This window comes from Coffea eugenioides, chromosome 1, assembly GCF_003713205.1.
Source record: "Coffea eugenioides isolate CCC68of chromosome 1, Ceug_1.0, whole genome shotgun sequence".
Taxonomy (NCBI): Eukaryota; Viridiplantae; Streptophyta; class Magnoliopsida; order Gentianales; family Rubiaceae; genus Coffea; species Coffea eugenioides.
In genome coordinates this window covers 48,889,086-48,905,687 of record NC_040035.1, presented here as the reverse complement: position 1 = coordinate 48,905,687, position 16,602 = coordinate 48,889,086, and the positions used below count along the sequence as shown (strand labels likewise).

The window sequence follows — 16,602 nt, the reverse complement described above, 5'->3', positions numbered from 1 at the left end:
AAACATTCAATTTATAATAAATATATAAATATTTTTAAGTAAAATTCAAAAAGTGTTACAATAATTTCTTACGAAAAAAAACTAATAGGTTATCTATTTAATATAAATTAAATATTTTTTAAGAAAGAAATATCCCATAAAGTACCAACTCTTTATGGCTTTTCTCTATTACATGAACCAAGTATCAAGTTTTAATGGGCATTTTATTCTGAATCATTTAAGTTATGTTAAATATATAAATATTTGCAAATAAAATTCAAAAGTCATTACACAAATATTTTTACAGAAATAGCAGTAACCTCCCTTAAATATAAATGAAGTATTTGAAAGTAAAAAAAAATTGTCCATAACATACCAGTTCTTTACGAGTTTCTTCCATTATATGAATAAAGTACTAGCTATTTATGAGCATTTTACTTTGAATCATTTAATTTATATTAAATACATAAATGTTTATAAGTGAAATTCAAAAAGTGTTACACTAATATTATTACGAAAGGAAAACTAGTAGGTTTTGTATTTAACATAAATTAAATACGTGAAAGTAAAAAAAGAAATTAACCACTTTTTACTAGCTTTTTACGGGTTTCTTCTATTATATGAATAAAGTACTAGTTATTTATAGGCATTTTACTCTGAATCATATAATTTATATTAAATACATAAATGTTTGTAAGTAAAATTTAAAAAGTGATATACTAATATTTTTATGAAAGGAAACTAGTAGGTTTTGTATTTAACATAAATTAAATACGTGAAAGTAAAAAAAAAAAAAAAAAAAGAAATTGCCTATAACATATCAGCTCTTTATAGGTTTCCTCTATTACACGAACAAAGTAATAGCTATTTATGAGTATTTTATTCTGAATCATTTAATTTATATTAAATATACAAATGGTTGTAAGTAAAATTCAAAAAATATTACACTCATATTTTTACGAAAGGGAAACTGATAGGTTTTGTATTTAATATAAGTTAATTATGTGAAAGTAATACTCGTAGGTAATTTAATTAGTTTAATTAGTTACTTAATTAAATGCATCCATTTCATAAACCCTAAAGGATGAGTTTAATTAGTTTAATTGTATGAGTGTCCTCATTAAAGGATGAACTAGCCATTTCTTTGCCCAGTTACCTCTCCATCTGCGCAGCTATTTCAAGCGGTAGTTTCACCTTTTAAAGGAGAAACTGGAAGCACTCAAAGTAGTCGTTGCATGTCCAACGGTCAATGCTTATGCCAGAAAAATACTCTCCAATTCACATTTTCCACCTACTGCAACTTTCTTATGTCACTGTATCAGTCAACCTAAGGGTATGAAGGGAACTAAAATACTCTCCCTCCTCCAAAATGCATTTTCTATTGTTACCTTTGCTTAGAAGGGCTGACATTGTTAAGAAAATGTCAATTCAAAGGGTGGTAAGAGAGATTTCTAAAATGTGGGGGGAGCTTAGTGATATTTCAAGAAACCTCAGGGGAGGTTTCTGATATTATCCCTTTTTTTTTTGTCGAAACATTAGCTTTATATATATATCCGTAAACTTTACAGTATTTGGACAAAGATCCAATCAAAAGGACAAGCTGTCCCACAAGATCACTAATGCCTAGCATCTAAGATTGGGATTCACCCATTCTTCATCTATCCAGATGTTTAGAGCATAAATGCTCAGCTTAATACATTCTAATTTCCTAGAGTTGACAAAAAAAATGGAGCACTGATGAAACAAAGTGCAGATTGATCTAATGTCCTCTATTAATGTAGCCATCTGCTGATTGTTGAACCTTGATCTGGGCATTAAAACCACACGTTCCATTGCTTGTACTGCGTGACGCCAAAATACTCCGTGGGAGCAGTGCAGTACAATAATGTCACATGTGTACGTACATCATCATACATAAACACTAACAGGGGGCAAAATTTTTGGATTATCATTTGGGTTTTATCCCACAAGAGGCAAGAACTTTTTGCGCGTTCATTAAATGCAAACCGATTACTCAGCAGCTTTATTACCGCAAGTTCAGGACTCCTCAGGAGTCAGGACTCTGAAGTCACCAGCAGCAGCAGCAGGAGTATAAAGACAAACGAATTAGTACAATTCAAGAATCCACATACTACTCCATGGCTCCACACTGACATTGAAAGTTCTGACACAAGTCAGTGCCTGAAAGCCCATGTAATTTTTTCCTTTTTTCTCGATTCATGCGTACATAGATCCGCCCTTTGCATCTTTCATCATGGCAGTCCAAAGAAGCAACTTGTCATCTTCACTGATTTAAAGGAGCACCAGCCTTCATTGCTCGCTTCCCCTGTACACGTACGGCTCTGCTTCAGACCCAAATTTGACACTATTCATTTAGCATACACCGCACAATGCCGGCCCACCACCCCTACTCTGGCCCTGCCACTGGCCCACCCAACTGGCAGAGGGCTGGAGGGACAAAGGAATAGTGGGGATACTAGCACGTCTTATACCCTATAGTATTTTCGTAGGACGATATACATTTGCTTTGGCAGGGTCGCTACCCCTTTCACCCGACGAATCAAGGTTGAGTTTAGCTTCTTCGTTTATTGCCGCTGCTGCTTTCCTGCAGATGTCAAGGTTCATGCAGAAGTTTAAATGGCCCAGGAGAAGTGAGAGAAATGAAACGTTATGAAACCATTTGCTTCCCAGGGCACACCAAAGTCTGATTATGGCCTAGTTAACATGACATGTTACCGTAAGACCTTCCTTCTATATTTCACCGACCTTCTCCACCCCCACCCCCCGGGGTATTTCTCTTCATTTAGAGGGACTGCTGAAGTAAACATGATGAAAGATGGAAAGGATGTCCATGACCAAAACGTGTTTGTTGCTTCATATGCTGTTTACAGTTTAATCGGATGAACTGCTCAGAATATGCAGGGTGTAAACTAAATGGAAAAAGGTTGAACACAGAGACTGACCTATCCTTATCTTTCAGAAGGTATCAACACAAGGCTATTAAACATTAAGACATAAAGAAAATAACTTAAAACCAGCCAGACAACAAACCCTCTAAAATTTTGCATTTTAAAGTGAACTAACTTTGAAAGGCTAACGGTTACATTTTCTGCCAATTTTACTAACCAACGGTTAGTCACAATTCATTAGCTATTTTATGTTACACTTAACTAAATTATACATCTAAGCTGCACTATTTCCTCTGAAAATTATAGATGCTTCACATAGAGTACCATCAGGTTCTTCTGAATTTGTCACCAATCAAGAAGTTGCCAGAGAAAGAGAACTAACAGGCATGCATCCTGCTTAACGGCTCACTTTCACCCATTCATAACGTCCCGGAAGGGGGAAATCATTCACAACATCAAAGTTATACCTGCAAGTACGGCTTGATTATAAGTAAACTGACGGTATACGCTCGAGTGTATGCTCTGTGCGTGTGATTTTGTGCCTGTTTATGCAGACACACGCATGCGCACACACGACTGAACAGTTGATGCATTGATGTATAATATACAATGAAAGAATTTGAGAGAAATACTTCTCGACGCACTGATGTATGGTAGGTTATAAAAGAAACCGAGAACGTACTTCTCAATAAACTGTCGCCGCTGGCACTGATCAGCACTGGCAAAAAATTCCTCTATCTCAGACGCTGAAGGGACATTGTCGAGAATAGCACCTCTTCGATTCACTGCATTTGCAGACTTCTGCCTAGTCGAAGATCCAGGGGTGGCCACATCCACACCCCTTATCAAGCTACAAGGTGTGCTTTCCCGGGTGCTCCTGCTAAAAAGAGTAAGATAGATCAACATGCCGCTGCTTAACAGCAACTCTCGATCATGATAAAATGTAAAATGCATCTATCAAACCAGACAAACTTATAGCATGAATGAAAATTCTTGATTCAGGTGGACACCGAAACATGTATAAAGATTCGTCCAATAACCACCTGACACTGACGATAGTACAGGATTGACAAGCAATTTTCCCCATAATGATCAAAGCGAGCAATAGAAGGACATCCTGAAAGACAAATGCTAAGAGAAAGTACTAATTCGAGAGGTGATCTTATACATGCCGATTCTGAGTAAACCATCTGTTTGATAAGTTCTTACATCCAAAGATGGAAGCAAATACTCCTTCAACTTCCAAATTTATTGGCCAAAATTATGCTTCTAAAACATCATAATTTGCACCATGGTCCCATAAACATCCTTGCAATAACCTACAAAGAGATCATTTTTTACTTGTACTAGCTAGTCACAAGCCATAAGCCTAGTTGGTTACTTTCATCGTTTATGCTTCTGATTAGAGTGGTTTGGTGCACTCATGGTTCAAACAGCAGCACAAAATATTCCCATCTCCATACATTGAGAAAAGAAATCCTCCACAAAATTGCTCCATATGAAATTGTGCATCTTTAATTTCAATCGTCCCAGAGTTCTAAGACAAAGAGGACAGCACTTAACATGGCAGTCCCAGAAAAGGAAAAGATGCAGGGAACTAATCCTACTAATAAAACAGTGGCAATAGTATAGTTGCACAAACTGTATTTTTAAAATCACGAGAACAACTTCTTTTTCTGCTTATTTCTCAAAAGACGGAAAGATCAGCTCGCTAGAAGCAAACATGAGCAATTAAAACTAATCTCCATGGCGCAGATACAACCTTAGCAGATGCCATGAGAAATTGTGACAAGAAGGCACCTAAAGAAAGGAATGTTTTCCTATTTATCGAATATCTCTTCAGATATTGCTAAGAAGACTACGGGTTTTGGAGGCTGTCTTCAGATATTGCTAAGAAAACTACAAGTTTTCGGAGATTCTCACCTTTATGACAGGAAGAACTTCCAAACAGAAAGGTGGAAAAATTTGTAAGTTCTCTGTTAAATTCAGCAAACTAATTAATGGGAAGATTTTCAAACCAGAAATAGGTCAACCATAAGATACTTTCACTTCACCTATGAAAACAGAGCTTGTAAGGATCCTCCCCTGAACAAAAGTAGTAAAGAAAATTATACCGGATAATTGAGTGACAAGAATAGTTTTCGCTACATGGAAAAAGCAAACAGAAAAGGAAAACCAAAAGAAACCCTTTTTTTCGTGAATTGAAAGCTCAGGCCTCCTCAGAACTGCTTTAAATTCCTTGATTGTATCCCTCAAAGAGAACGAATGTATCCCCCAAGGTCTCTTTCAATGTCTCAAAAGACGAATCTCAGAACCTCAACTATTGTTTTTTGTTTTTTAACCTTTTTTCCCAATAAAGTACAAAAGTAAAAGCAATTGCCTGGTAAGACAAAACCCTCTGTTTACTGTTCTCTTGTCATTGTCCCACTGGGAAAAATAAAATTTCATCAGCCCTTCTCTTCCTCGCCATAAAAAAAATACAAATCTTTTGGGTTACTATTGCTTCGTCAGACAGAAAAAAGGGAAAAATTTTGTATTTTGCAAGAGATATCAGCACGCCAGATTAAAAAAAGAAAAAGGCTAATGAGTTATTGCCGTAAAACATTACTACCTTTCTCTGGGTTCAAAATCCAAATTGTTTTCTCCAAATGAAGCCTCTACACCCAAATCAAAGTCCAGCCCTACTTGCTCAGCTACTCTGCTTACCAAGAAGCAACCCTCTTGCAGGTTTTTGGTTCGGGTAACGGGGTCCGACCCGAGGGAGCCCGAATGGGCAGAATTGGTGACTCTGAGCCTGGAATTGGAGGTAGAGCCAGGTCGGGGTTGGGATTGTGTTGGGGAAGCGTCCTTTGGAGGAGGAATGGGTTGTCTGTGGGGTTGGGGCCTTAAAAGCGAGGGTTTTTCGAGTCGGCGAGAACGGAGCTGAAGGTAACAGGAGGAGTCAGGGAAGTTAGAGGAGGGTGAGGGTGGAGTGGTGGAGGAGGAGGATTGAAGGCGTTGGAGAGCTAAGGTTTTGGCACGGGTGCGGACGCCAAGGGTGGACTGGGAGACCTCCATGACCGCCACGTCGGCTGTGATTTTAGCTTTTCTCATATACTTGCCCATTTCTTTTTTTTTTTTTGCCTTCTTCTGGTATGGAGAAGGAGGAGGAGCTACTGAGGTTGCATACGGGAATGGAAACTGAACTTGCTAGAGGAAAGGGAGGAGAAGAAGAAGAATAGGCGGAGGCGGAGGCGGAGGGGAGGGGATTTTTGTTTTTGAGGAAAAGGGAGGAGGGTACGGAGCAAAAGGAGTGAGTAGTGAGTGACCCGAGCGTGAGAGAGGAGGGAAATCCAAAAGAGTGGGTTTGATTTGTAAAATGGAGGTCGGGGTAGCCGGTAGCCGGTATGTTTGATTGAGGCAGAATTTAGGGTTGGCCGTTCACTTGGGGAACAAAATAGCCAACACTCTTCTATCTCTAGCTTCCCCGGGTCCCGTTACTGCTAAAAACTCCAAAATTTGTCTTCATTTCTACTTTTTCTTCAAAAAAGAAGAATAAAATCCAAAGAGAAAGGCTATGATTTTGAATTTTTGCATAGGGCTTTTTCATTCCTCAAAAAGAAAAATAAAAAAATTAAAATTACTAACAGGTAACAAACTTCAACGTATTATTATTATTGGTGGGGAGATGCTTTTGTATGAACAAAAGTGATGTATGGTCTGATATATATATATAGTGTGGCTGGATATTAAATTATAGTACTCTACTTTTTATTATATAATGCATGTGATTAAAAAAGATGCCCAAAAAAAAACCATTTTAATCACCTCAAACGAACAATAATATAATCTTGCTAACCCTTACACATGACATGGTCGAGGTCCAGCTGAAGAAATGCCAACCAGTTTCAGTGAAGATGATGAGACTGCAGAGTGCAGACAGCAGACACAAAATCTAGACAGCAACTTATTCTGTGGAATCTCTTTTCCATTTTTCATACAATTGCTGTAACTCGGGTGAACAAGCGCACAGAAAAAGGATAGGAATAACACCAAAACAGGCAACTCTTACGGAAAGAAAGAAATAGTAGTGTACTAGGACTACACTACTACTATCATCAGGAGCTAACAGTTACATTCATCTGCCAATTCTGCTACCCAACTGTCAGTCATAATTCATTAGCTACTTTATGTTACACATCTCTAAATTATACATCTACGCTGGCTGCTCTTTTATCTTATCTGAAACTACGGTTGATCTAACTGCAGTAAATCAGCTTGTTTTCCTTCTTCCATATCTATGGATCATTATCATGAGATCTATTGAGAAACTGCGAGCAAAGACAGGCATCATCCTGCTTAGCGGTTCACTCTCACCCATTCGTAGCGTCCAGGGAGGGGCACATCGTTGATGACATCAAAATTATACCTGCAAAGAGGCAACATGAGTAAAACTGTGGTGTGTGACAATTAAAGCGTACAAACACCTGATCGGATCTAACTAATTGTATAGCAGTAGAGCACAGAATAATACTTCTCAACGAACCAACGCTGCTGTTGCTGCTCAGCTCGCGTAAAAAATTCTTCTATCTCAGACGCCGAAGGAATATTTTCAAGAAATGCACTTCGACTTATTTGATTCACCGCATTTACAGTCCTTCGCCTTGTAGAAGATCCAGGGGTTGCAGCATCCACATCCCTTATCAAGCTACACGGTGTACTTTCCCTAGTGCTCCTGCTAAAACAAATTGTATCAATTAAGACTACCCGGCGCAGACATCTACTCGAATTCAAAGGTACAATATATGGCACAACATAGTAGATTGCCATTCAAAAAGCCACCAAAGAAGAAAGAAAGGAAGGAAAAACATTATACGCCATTATAGTCGTTGTACTAATACCAAAAGCATTTCAGTACATTCTGCAACCACAGGCCAGAGGTACTAGTGTACATAAATCTTTTTTATTATAGCTTCTTCCACTAAAAGATGAAAGCAAATTGTTGCAAGAACCCTTGATAATCATATTGTGAATGAAAGTGCTGTATATACACAAGTTATTCTAACCAAAACAAAACCTTAATTTGGTTACAGAGATTGCAATCACTTCAATTAACGAATCACAAAATTACCATTTTACCTGCACTTGCTACTGATATCCGTATTTCATATGTTCTATTTTATTTCCTTCCGAATCTTTGACTGGTTGATAAGTAATCATTTTACCAGAAAACCACCTTGCTAGAAACAATTGACCACTGGCCAATCTAAAAACCACCATCTAAAACTAATCCCCAATATCCAGAAGCCACATCAATGGACGGTTGTTCCTCTTAAATTGTTACTCTAAAGCAAAGCTGGTAGTCTGGGAGTTGAATTTCTGGTGCAGTAATTTTTAAGAGAGAACAAGATTCTAGGACCATGTTCAATTATGTTTCTCCTTTTTTCACCCAAAAAACAAAATACTGTATGGATTCAAGTTGAAATTTTGTAAATAAATGCTGCCAAATATCCTCCAAGGGTAACAAAGACCCCAGCACATTATGTTTTGGGCATGCAAAATAGTGACACTATACAACAAGAAGAACAGAAAGTTAAAAAGAAACACAGATAGGCCCCAAAAAAAATTTTCTCTGCGTTTTCTTTGTCCCTTTTATTTCTTTTGCAAAAAGAAAAGGCAAATGAAAGAACAAGTGCCAAAAAAAGAAAACCGAAAGAAGCCCTTTTATCCGAGGTGAAAGCGAAAGTCTGCTCAAAGGCCTCTTTTAATAGAGCAAAACAGACAAATCTTAAAGCCCAAAAATTTCCCCTTTTTTGCCCAATAAATTACAGATGATAAAAAAGTAAATGTATGCTGGACCATCTCCTTTCTTCACTATTCCCGTTTCCTTGTCCCACCCCTATGTCTGCAAGGCGCAAGCAAAAACAATTCATCACCTTTTTTCCTCACCACCCCCCCCCCCCCGGGGGGGAAAAAACCCCCAAAAAATCTTTTTCCACTAATTATTCAACAAAATGGAAAACAAAACATATATTCATGCCATATATCAACATGCAAAACGAAAAGGAAAAGGGGAAAAAAAAGCTAACGATTTTTTTTGTTTTAAAAAAGGGCAAAAAAATACCTTTCCCTGGGCTCAGAGTCCAAATTATTTTCTCCAAAAGAGACCTCAACACCCAAATCAAATTCCTGCGCTATTTGCTCAGCGACTCGGTTTTCAAGACAGGGCTCTTCTTTCTTGGGTGGAGTAACTGAGCCAGAATTGACAGAATCGTTCAACTTGGACCAAGAGTTAGGTTTTGCTTGCGATTCTGGGTGGCCAGTCTCTTTTCTAGAAGGGGGTTTTTGTTGAAATTGTGGCTTTAAAGGAGAGGGCTTTTCGAGCCGCCGTGACCGGAGTTGAAGGTAGCAAGACGAGTCGGAGACGCCGGACAGAGTCGGAGCGGTAGTGGTGGAGGAGGGGGAGGATTGCAAACGTTGAAGGGCTAAGGTTTTGGCACGAGTACGGACACCAAGAGTGGACTGAGAGACTTCCATTACCGCAACGTCCGCTGAGATTTTAGCCTTCCTCATATACTTCCCCATCTTTCTTGCTCCTTTTTCTTTGGCAGCCTGTTTATACGAAATTACTCAAATTTCATGCGAGAATTTCGAAAAAAAAAAAGGGGAAAAAAACCCAGAGGATGTTCGGAAGAGGAAGAAAAGGACGGAGGTGGGGTGGGCTGCAGTGCGGGTGGGGTGGGGTGGGGCTGGGGTGGAGAGTGATGGCCAGAGGGCAGAGATCAGAGAGAGAGGGAAAATAGAAGGGGGACAAATTGGAGGGGTGCTTACTCCTAATACCACTGACTTTGTAGTTTGTGTACAATGGGACAAAATGAACAGTGTTCACGCTGCCCCGTCCCGTTATTTGTTTTCTTTTCTTTTTCATTTTATATTTGGTACATGAAATAAATGGATGGTGATAGCTAACTTCTATTTTTTTTTATTATTAATTCCTCTAATTTCTTCGATGTTTGTTTCCAGAGCCAATAAGGGAAGGAAATAAAAAGTAAAAAATCCATTTCATCCTTTTGCTCAAAGTTTTGGTTTGTAATGTCACAATTCAACAGCATCTTTGGGAAAATAATCGTGCAGAAAGGGTAAATGTTCAATTTCATCTTAAATTTGAAAAAAAAAATAACTTCAAATGGCTCGTTCAGCGGTATAATTTGTTGTTTTATGTGATAGATGTACACAAAATCACAAATACTAATAACATGGCACCTATTGCCAAATTGGTTTGACTTCAATCTAAGGATGAGTTTAATAAAATTAAAATTTAAAATATGAAATTAATCTGAATTCGTTAAGTGACTAAATTGGTAAGTACTAAATCAGATATATGAATAATAAGTGAATAGTTTATTACTTATTTTTTAAAACAAGTTTTACTTAGGAAGTGTCATTTAATTAATTCAAGCATACTAATATTTTTTTTATCATCAAATATGTCTGAATATTATAAATCTGAACCCATTAAAAAGAAGTATTGGATTAGATTATCAAATATGGTTTAAGTAAACTCCTTAACAAAGCAAAATTCGATTTGCAATCTTTACCTCCTAGTTTGAGTATAACGAAGCAAAATCTGATTTGTAATCTTTTACCTCCTAGCTTGAGTATACCATGTCAATATTTCAAACCATGTTTTTTTGGATGTTATTGGTTAATGATGGATTCGGGATTTGTAAAATTGGTAGTTTTTATTGTAACATACAACTTACGCACTAGTACAATAAATGTATATAACAACGTAACAAATAATATTAATGCAATGATATATAAAAACACAATATATTCTGTCACTCTGTAAATTTGGCGTCTCGCAACCAATCGCATTCATCAAAATTTTAACAAAATGCATTTGTACTATGAATTGCATCGTGCAATTATTCTGACAAATGCATAATTACGCTATAATCAAAGATAATTGCTGCGGCCATAGTTTGTAAGAAAAAATATACTAAAAAGCTGTCAGAACTGGAATATCCCTCTAATGCTATACAAAAGTTATGAGAATAATCTCTTATTAATTCGAATGCTCTATAGGATCCTCTACATTTGGAGGGAAATTTTCGTGCAAGATTGTTTTTTAAAAAAAAATAATTTTTAGAGTCGAATTATAGCTAGGGTAACTTGGTAATTGCCTAATTGGGACTTTGATTGGATTTGTGATTTACATTATTGTAACGATCGAAGAATATGTAAAAGATTTTGCTTTATTCATTTACAGAGACTCTTAATAACAATAGAGAAAATTTAATAGTACTAGTATGTTTGGATAGTAAATTATTTGAGATAATTTTGTGAAAAAATACAGTAATACTTTTTTGATATTATGTATATAAAATAAAAAAATAATTAAAAATTGTGTTAATGATGTAAGCAAGTCAAAATATGTAAATAAAATGGAAATAGACGTGTAATCCAAAAACAAGTATGATGAAAGGTGGTTGGCGCTTTAATCAAACAAAGTAGTAGAGGTGGGCAAAATTATCCGCTAACCCGAAAACCCGTCATATCCGATCCGATCCGAAAATTAGAATATCCGATTTTTAGTATTTGATCCAGTCAAAAGATGATAGGGTACCCGCTAAGATGCGGGGCGGGTTAAAGTCACATAATTAAAAATCCGCGGGGTACCCGATCTGCCCCACATATATATTTTTTATTTTTATTTTTTTTATACACACACTATAAAATAATAAGTTAGAACTAAATAAGTAATTTTATTGAACAAATTGCATTACAAATATGAGAGGCTATAGTTTATTTACAAGATTCATTTGTAGAGGCCATAATCTTATATTTTATAGAAAAAAGTTTAATTAATGTGGAACATATATATTAAAAATTGTGCTACTTATTTCAAACTTTTATTGATTTTGAATTCTTTTAATTTTTTTTCCTTTATCTTATATTCTCTTCACATGCTTGTTTCTTGATGGGAAACCTTTTTTTAGAAAAAAAAATTATTAAATTTTAGATGAATGTGTAATAAAATTAAATTGGTATAAATTATTTTTTTTATAAATTAAATGATAAATGGAGCGGGGCGGGGCAGGTACCGCTGACCCGACCCCATCTCAACGGGTACTAGATTATAGGGTACCCGCTGATATGCGGGGCGGGTAAGGGTCAGAAAATAGCTGACCCGCAAGGTGCGGATTGGATCAGCCAAATGGTAAATGGGACGGGTACCTGATCCACGCCCACCCCTACCAAGCAGTATGTAATAATAACACAGACACAAATTCAATCAGCGCCAAATCGTGTGGGGGCCTCCACTAGATGCTTGTATCTTAATCAAGTTCTCATTAATTGTAAATAACTATGCTTAGATTTAATTTACTGTGGGATGATAACTCAATCACCTCAATGAGGAGAATCCAAGGCAGCAGCCTGCTTCACTTGATAAATTAATGCAGCAGCTTATTACTCCGCAAGCAGTGAAAATGTCCCTGACAAAAGTGGTCAGACAAAAGTCAAACGCACGGGCAATTGTCCACGTTTCTGTCGGTTTGACAAATAAAAAATGGAAACAAAAAAGGTACCAATTCTGGATTGTAAGAAATTTCTTTTAAAAAAATTTCCTTGACACTTATTTAATTAGTTTTAAAAAAACACCCTATAACTCTTAAAAAATACGATCTAAAAGGGAAATATTGGTTTGATAAATACCATGTCTTATTTGTATTCTCTGATTAAATTAAAAAATAGATTCACTTGAGCATAATTATATTTTGGATAATTGTACAATTACGAATACGTCTTTATCTAATCAGTTTATGTTTGAATTGTGTGTAACTTACTTTTTAATTTGGAATTTGTATAAAAATTTATTGTAACTTACTAATAGAATTTGGAAAAAGACTTCTTAGTATTTGAGAGTTAGGAGAAATTTAATTTAATTTATTTTATTTTGTTATTTTTTCCTTTTCTTTCATCTCTTCTTCATCCTTACCACACCATCCTAGATCTTCTACCTTCCCCTTCCTCCCTATCTCCCTGCCATCAGCTGCCACCGACGACCCTTCATCGTTCTCTCTCTCTCTCTCCCCTCCACATTCTCTCTCCTTTTTGTCCTTCTCTCCCCTTTCACTGACATCCCTTCTCTCTCCTTTGTGATATTTTAAGGTGTTTTTTAGAGGATTTTTTTAGATATAGTTGTAAAAAAATTTTTTTGTTCTATTAAAAAAAGCCTAAAATTAAGGCTGTCAAATAGAGCCTAAAGTATAATTACAAATTTTTATGCCTTATCGATTATTTCAAATTTTAAAAATTAGTAATAGTATGGAACATGCATTAATAAATTGGACACCTCTTTCAAGAATGGAGCAAAAAAAAAAAAAGTTTCCTATTTATCTGGTAAATGTTTCTGAGCAATTGAACTAGTCTTGAGGACTAGTACAGGTGTACAACTTAACTTCGTGGGTAAATAATGCAATTTGAAAGGTTTTGTGATGGCAAAATCCCATTATTATGACATTGGCCCAAAATTCACGTAAAACTCTAACGAGCGAGCCTTGTGAATAGCAAGCTAGACGTAATATGCGCGTGGCGTGGGCAGCCATAACTGAACTGAACTGAACAGCTTGGTCCATCTATCTGTTCATTGGATTCCTTCCTTCCCTTGGTGCAGAACAACCCGTGCAGGAATCATTCCTCCAGTTACTTGTACTACTTTTTCAAGGCAGTCGCGTGTCTTTATTAGTCTTTTAGTCTTTACTTTGATTGATTTCCCACAATCATCAATGTGGACTATTTGAGCTTTGAGGTGTACCCTTTCGAAGCGAAATCTACACACCGGCGTTAAATTTACAAGGCGTATGTATGTCTCCTGATATATACTCCTTCCGTCCCACTTTCATAGTCATGTTTTCCTTTTTCATCTGTCCCAAATTGTAGTCCACTTTTCAGTTGAAAAATGTTGTTCTATGTTAATTTTTCTAAAATACCCTTATTCAATGTAAGTTATTGTTATTATAAACCTATCCCATTTAATGAAAGTTTATTTTTTTTTTTACCATCAATTCAAGTTTTCATAAAGTTGTACTCTAATTAATGTGAGGGTATTTTAGAAAAATAGCTACCTAAATTTATTTTTCCAATAAAGTTAACTTCTTTTTCTTAAATTGTGTGAAAAAAGAACCAAAACTATCAAAGTGGAACGGAGGGAGTACTAGTAAAAGCTTAAAGATTCCGACTTCCATCTGAGAATTGGTTGACTAATTATTTATTTCTTTTCACCCAAACCTCTATCATGTCATGGCTGACTGTATCTCTCTATTTTCAACCTTAATGTTCGAGTCCAATTGAGGACTAATAAATACTTGACTTTGAATGGTTAATGAGCTTCTCTCTCTTCCTTTTTTTTTTCCTTGGTTTTCATTGTTCACGGTGTTGGAATTCTTGAACTAATGGAAATCATACTAGAGGCACTTTAGGACTTTTTCCTTAAGTATTGAGGGTAACTATTTTTCCTTGTGAAAATTGATGAATTCCATTCCATTCCACGTTCTTCTGCATTTCGGTTCAAATTCCCTAATCTCTTCACGCCTCCAACATATACACTATGACATGGTGTGTTTGGATATCTCATTATTTCAAATAATATTTTATTTGTATCATAAATACATTTTTTAACTCATATTTTTATGGTTCAATCCCTTATTTATATCATATACATCACATCACAAAAAGTGTTACAGTAATTATTTCAAATAATGCTCTGTCCAAACAAACTTTATATATATGCATTGGGGTTGTAGTTCTCACTCTCCAAGAGACGAGTTTTACTTAGAATTATTCAACCATTTATGGATATTTTTTTTTGGTTTCTAGGAAAAATAGCTAGCAAACTTTGATAAAAAAAATGGGTTGCACTTCAATTGTAAAAAAATACATGTACAATTTCTCATACGCTTTTGCATGATATTCTTCTTAGCTGCTTTTTAGTGAAGGATTCGTAGGTTTTAACACCTGGAAGCAAACATAACCAAATTGCATGGGAGCATCTTCGACTCCAAATACTCAAAAACTAGATGACACTTGGGTCCAAATCCAGAGAATTAAAGCTTACTAATAAGTATTCTTTTCCTTTGTTTGCCTTTGTTGTTGGTTCCCTCAGCTGCCTATCATCATCCCCTCTCCTTAAATTCTGGCTTTGCCGTACACTTGGAGTTTACGCAGCAAAGCACAAAATCAGCTCAAGTTAATCACTACATCAACCCTTTCAAATTCAATTGGTGATCCTTCTCGTCACCTGCAGACCATCCGCCTGCTAAAAGTATAGAATACTTTAGTATGGGAATAGTAGTACTAGTATAATTAATCCTTTTATGCATGGCTGCAAAGCCCAATGTATGTAAGAGAATCTTTCTCATCTTCCCCTCGCAATAGATTCCCGCCAAAAATCTAGCAAAGTCTTGGCTTATGACCACCCTACATCATTCGTATAAATAACTGGAATAAGCCAGCCAGCCATCCATCCATGTCACCCTATCGCCGCTGCAGAACCAGAACCTAAGCTGAATTCTATCACAGCCGAATCTCGCACTTGACCTTAATTAATACTAATCCTCTGGTCTACTACTAGCACCGCTACACATTCTGTGGCTTGAGGTTTTCAATCCTGCGTATGTATTTATGTTTAAGCTAAATCTAATTGACATTACAGTGTATTTCTTGCCTGCTTATGTGACATATTATGCAAGTGTTTGGATAGAGTTTTTTTTTGTTTTTTAAATATTATTTAAAGTAATCATTGTAACATATTTTGTGATGCAATATACTTATAATTTATAAGTAACGTAATATTTAAAAAATGTTCACACCTAGTCTTTTCTTTATCGTCCGCCCTCAAACTTAGATTTTTTTTTGGGGGGTAAGTCCCTCAAGCTTAGATTTGCTGGGATTTTTTTTGGGGGGGGGGGGATGAATTAAAGAAGGTATAGGGAAGGATTCACAAAGATACTCTATCACAAAAATTGGCTTTAAGATTATCCTTCTTTCTAGCCACTAAGCTCATCTCCATACCTTTTCTTTTTTTTTTTTTTCCTACCTGTCCCTTTTTCTAATCCTCCCCAAAAAAATTCTTAGAGGAATCTCCAGGAAGCCATATAATATATAGATAGAACAGTATGGAGGAGTGAAACGGATTGGATGATTCAGAGAATAGAGTATAAGTTAGAGATTTCAAGTTGAAATTTTCGGGTCTGTTTGGATTGTAAGTTATTTGGGATTATTTAGGATATTTTTACTGTATCACTTTTTGTGATGTGATGTATGTGAGATAAAAAGATATTGAAAAGATAAAAAGGTGTATTGAAAATTGTAAAGATGATGTAAGCAAATAAAATTGGGAAAATATGAAGCAATCCAAACAATTTGGCTATTGATGACAAGTCACACGCACCTTGTAGGCAGCAAACAATTACTGGTAAAAGAGCGACCGGTGAGTGGGATAGTGACGCAATTTACCGACTAGATTTTCACACTTTTACCTCGTAAGTGACATTTATTAGGCTTTTGGGATACGAAGAAAAGGTAAAAGTAAAACAGCCGTACAGATGCCAACTTGATAGAGATTTCTATACTCAGCCAATCATGACTCTGCTCAGATATCCACGGGCGGCCACACGCCGGACTCTCCCCACCACATTTAACCATTCCCCTTATAATATTTTGACGTCCT

At 36.2% G+C, this 16,602-nt stretch overlaps 2 protein-coding genes across 5 annotated transcripts; both read right to left on the bottom strand.

Moving 5' to 3' along the window:
• Nucleotides 1–1,683: 1,683 nt before the first annotated feature.
• LOC113774538 (cyclin-dependent kinase inhibitor 3-like) lies at nt 1,684–6,215 on the bottom strand. Of its 3 annotated transcripts, XM_027319199.1 has the most exons (4): nt 5,500–6,215; nt 3,571–3,768; nt 3,271–3,355; nt 1,684–2,584 (listed from the first exon to the last, which is right to left on the bottom strand). In XM_027319199.1, exons 1-3 carry the CDS (start codon nt 5,991–5,993, stop codon nt 3,286–3,288), a joined length of 762 nt encoding a protein of 253 aa, XP_027175000.1. In that variant the 5' UTR covers nt 5,994–6,215; the 3' UTR covers nt 1,684–2,584; nt 3,271–3,285. The 3 variants fall into 3 exon arrangements, with proteins under 3 accessions (XP_027175000.1, XP_027174918.1, XP_027175081.1); XM_027319117.1 differs by lacking the exon at nt 1,684–2,584 and having other exon boundaries at nt 2,906–3,355; XM_027319280.1 differs by lacking the exon at nt 1,684–2,584 and having other exon boundaries at nt 2,906–3,355; nt 3,571–3,765.
• Nucleotides 6,216–6,988: 773 nt separating this feature from the next.
• LOC113779262 (cyclin-dependent kinase inhibitor 3-like) lies at nt 6,989–9,599 on the bottom strand. 2 transcript variants are annotated; one of them, XM_027324803.1, is made up of 3 exons: nt 8,992–9,599; nt 7,402–7,602; nt 6,989–7,296 (listed from the first exon to the last, which is right to left on the bottom strand). In XM_027324803.1, exons 1-3 carry the CDS (start codon nt 9,450–9,452, stop codon nt 7,227–7,229), a joined length of 732 nt encoding a protein of 243 aa, XP_027180604.1. In that variant the 5' UTR covers nt 9,453–9,599; the 3' UTR covers nt 6,989–7,226. The 2 variants fall into 2 exon arrangements, with proteins under 2 accessions (XP_027180604.1, XP_027180611.1); XM_027324810.1 differs by having other exon boundaries at nt 7,402–7,599.
• Nucleotides 9,600–16,602: the final 7,003 nt, after the last annotated feature.

What these genes read in the sequence shown, in the direction of transcription:
- LOC113774538 (XM_027319199.1), bottom strand. Translation starts at nt 5,993, where the DNA reads ATGGGCAAGTATATGAGAAAAGCTAAAATCACAGCCGACGTGGCGGTC. An exon ending in GATTTTGAACCCAGAGAAAG is followed by an intron (nt 3,769 to 5,499) that starts GTAGTAATGTTT and finishes TACTCTTTTTAG; the next exon opens with CAGGAGCACCCGGGAAAGCA. An exon ending in CGGCGACAGTTTATTGAGAA is followed by an intron (nt 3,356 to 3,570) that starts GTACGTTCTCGG and finishes CCGTACTTGCAG; the next exon opens with GTATAACTTTGATGTTGTGA.
- LOC113779262 (XM_027324803.1), bottom strand. Translation starts at nt 9,452, where the DNA reads ATGGGGAAGTATATGAGGAAGGCTAAAATCTCAGCGGACGTTGCGGTA. An exon ending in GACTCTGAGCCCAGGGAAAG is followed by an intron (nt 7,603 to 8,991) that starts GTATTTTTTTGC and finishes TTGTTTTAGCAG; the next exon opens with GAGCACTAGGGAAAGTACAC. An exon ending in CAGCGTTGGTTCGTTGAGAA is followed by an intron (nt 7,297 to 7,401) that starts GTATTATTCTGT and finishes GCCTCTTTGCAG; the next exon opens with GTATAATTTTGATGTCATCA.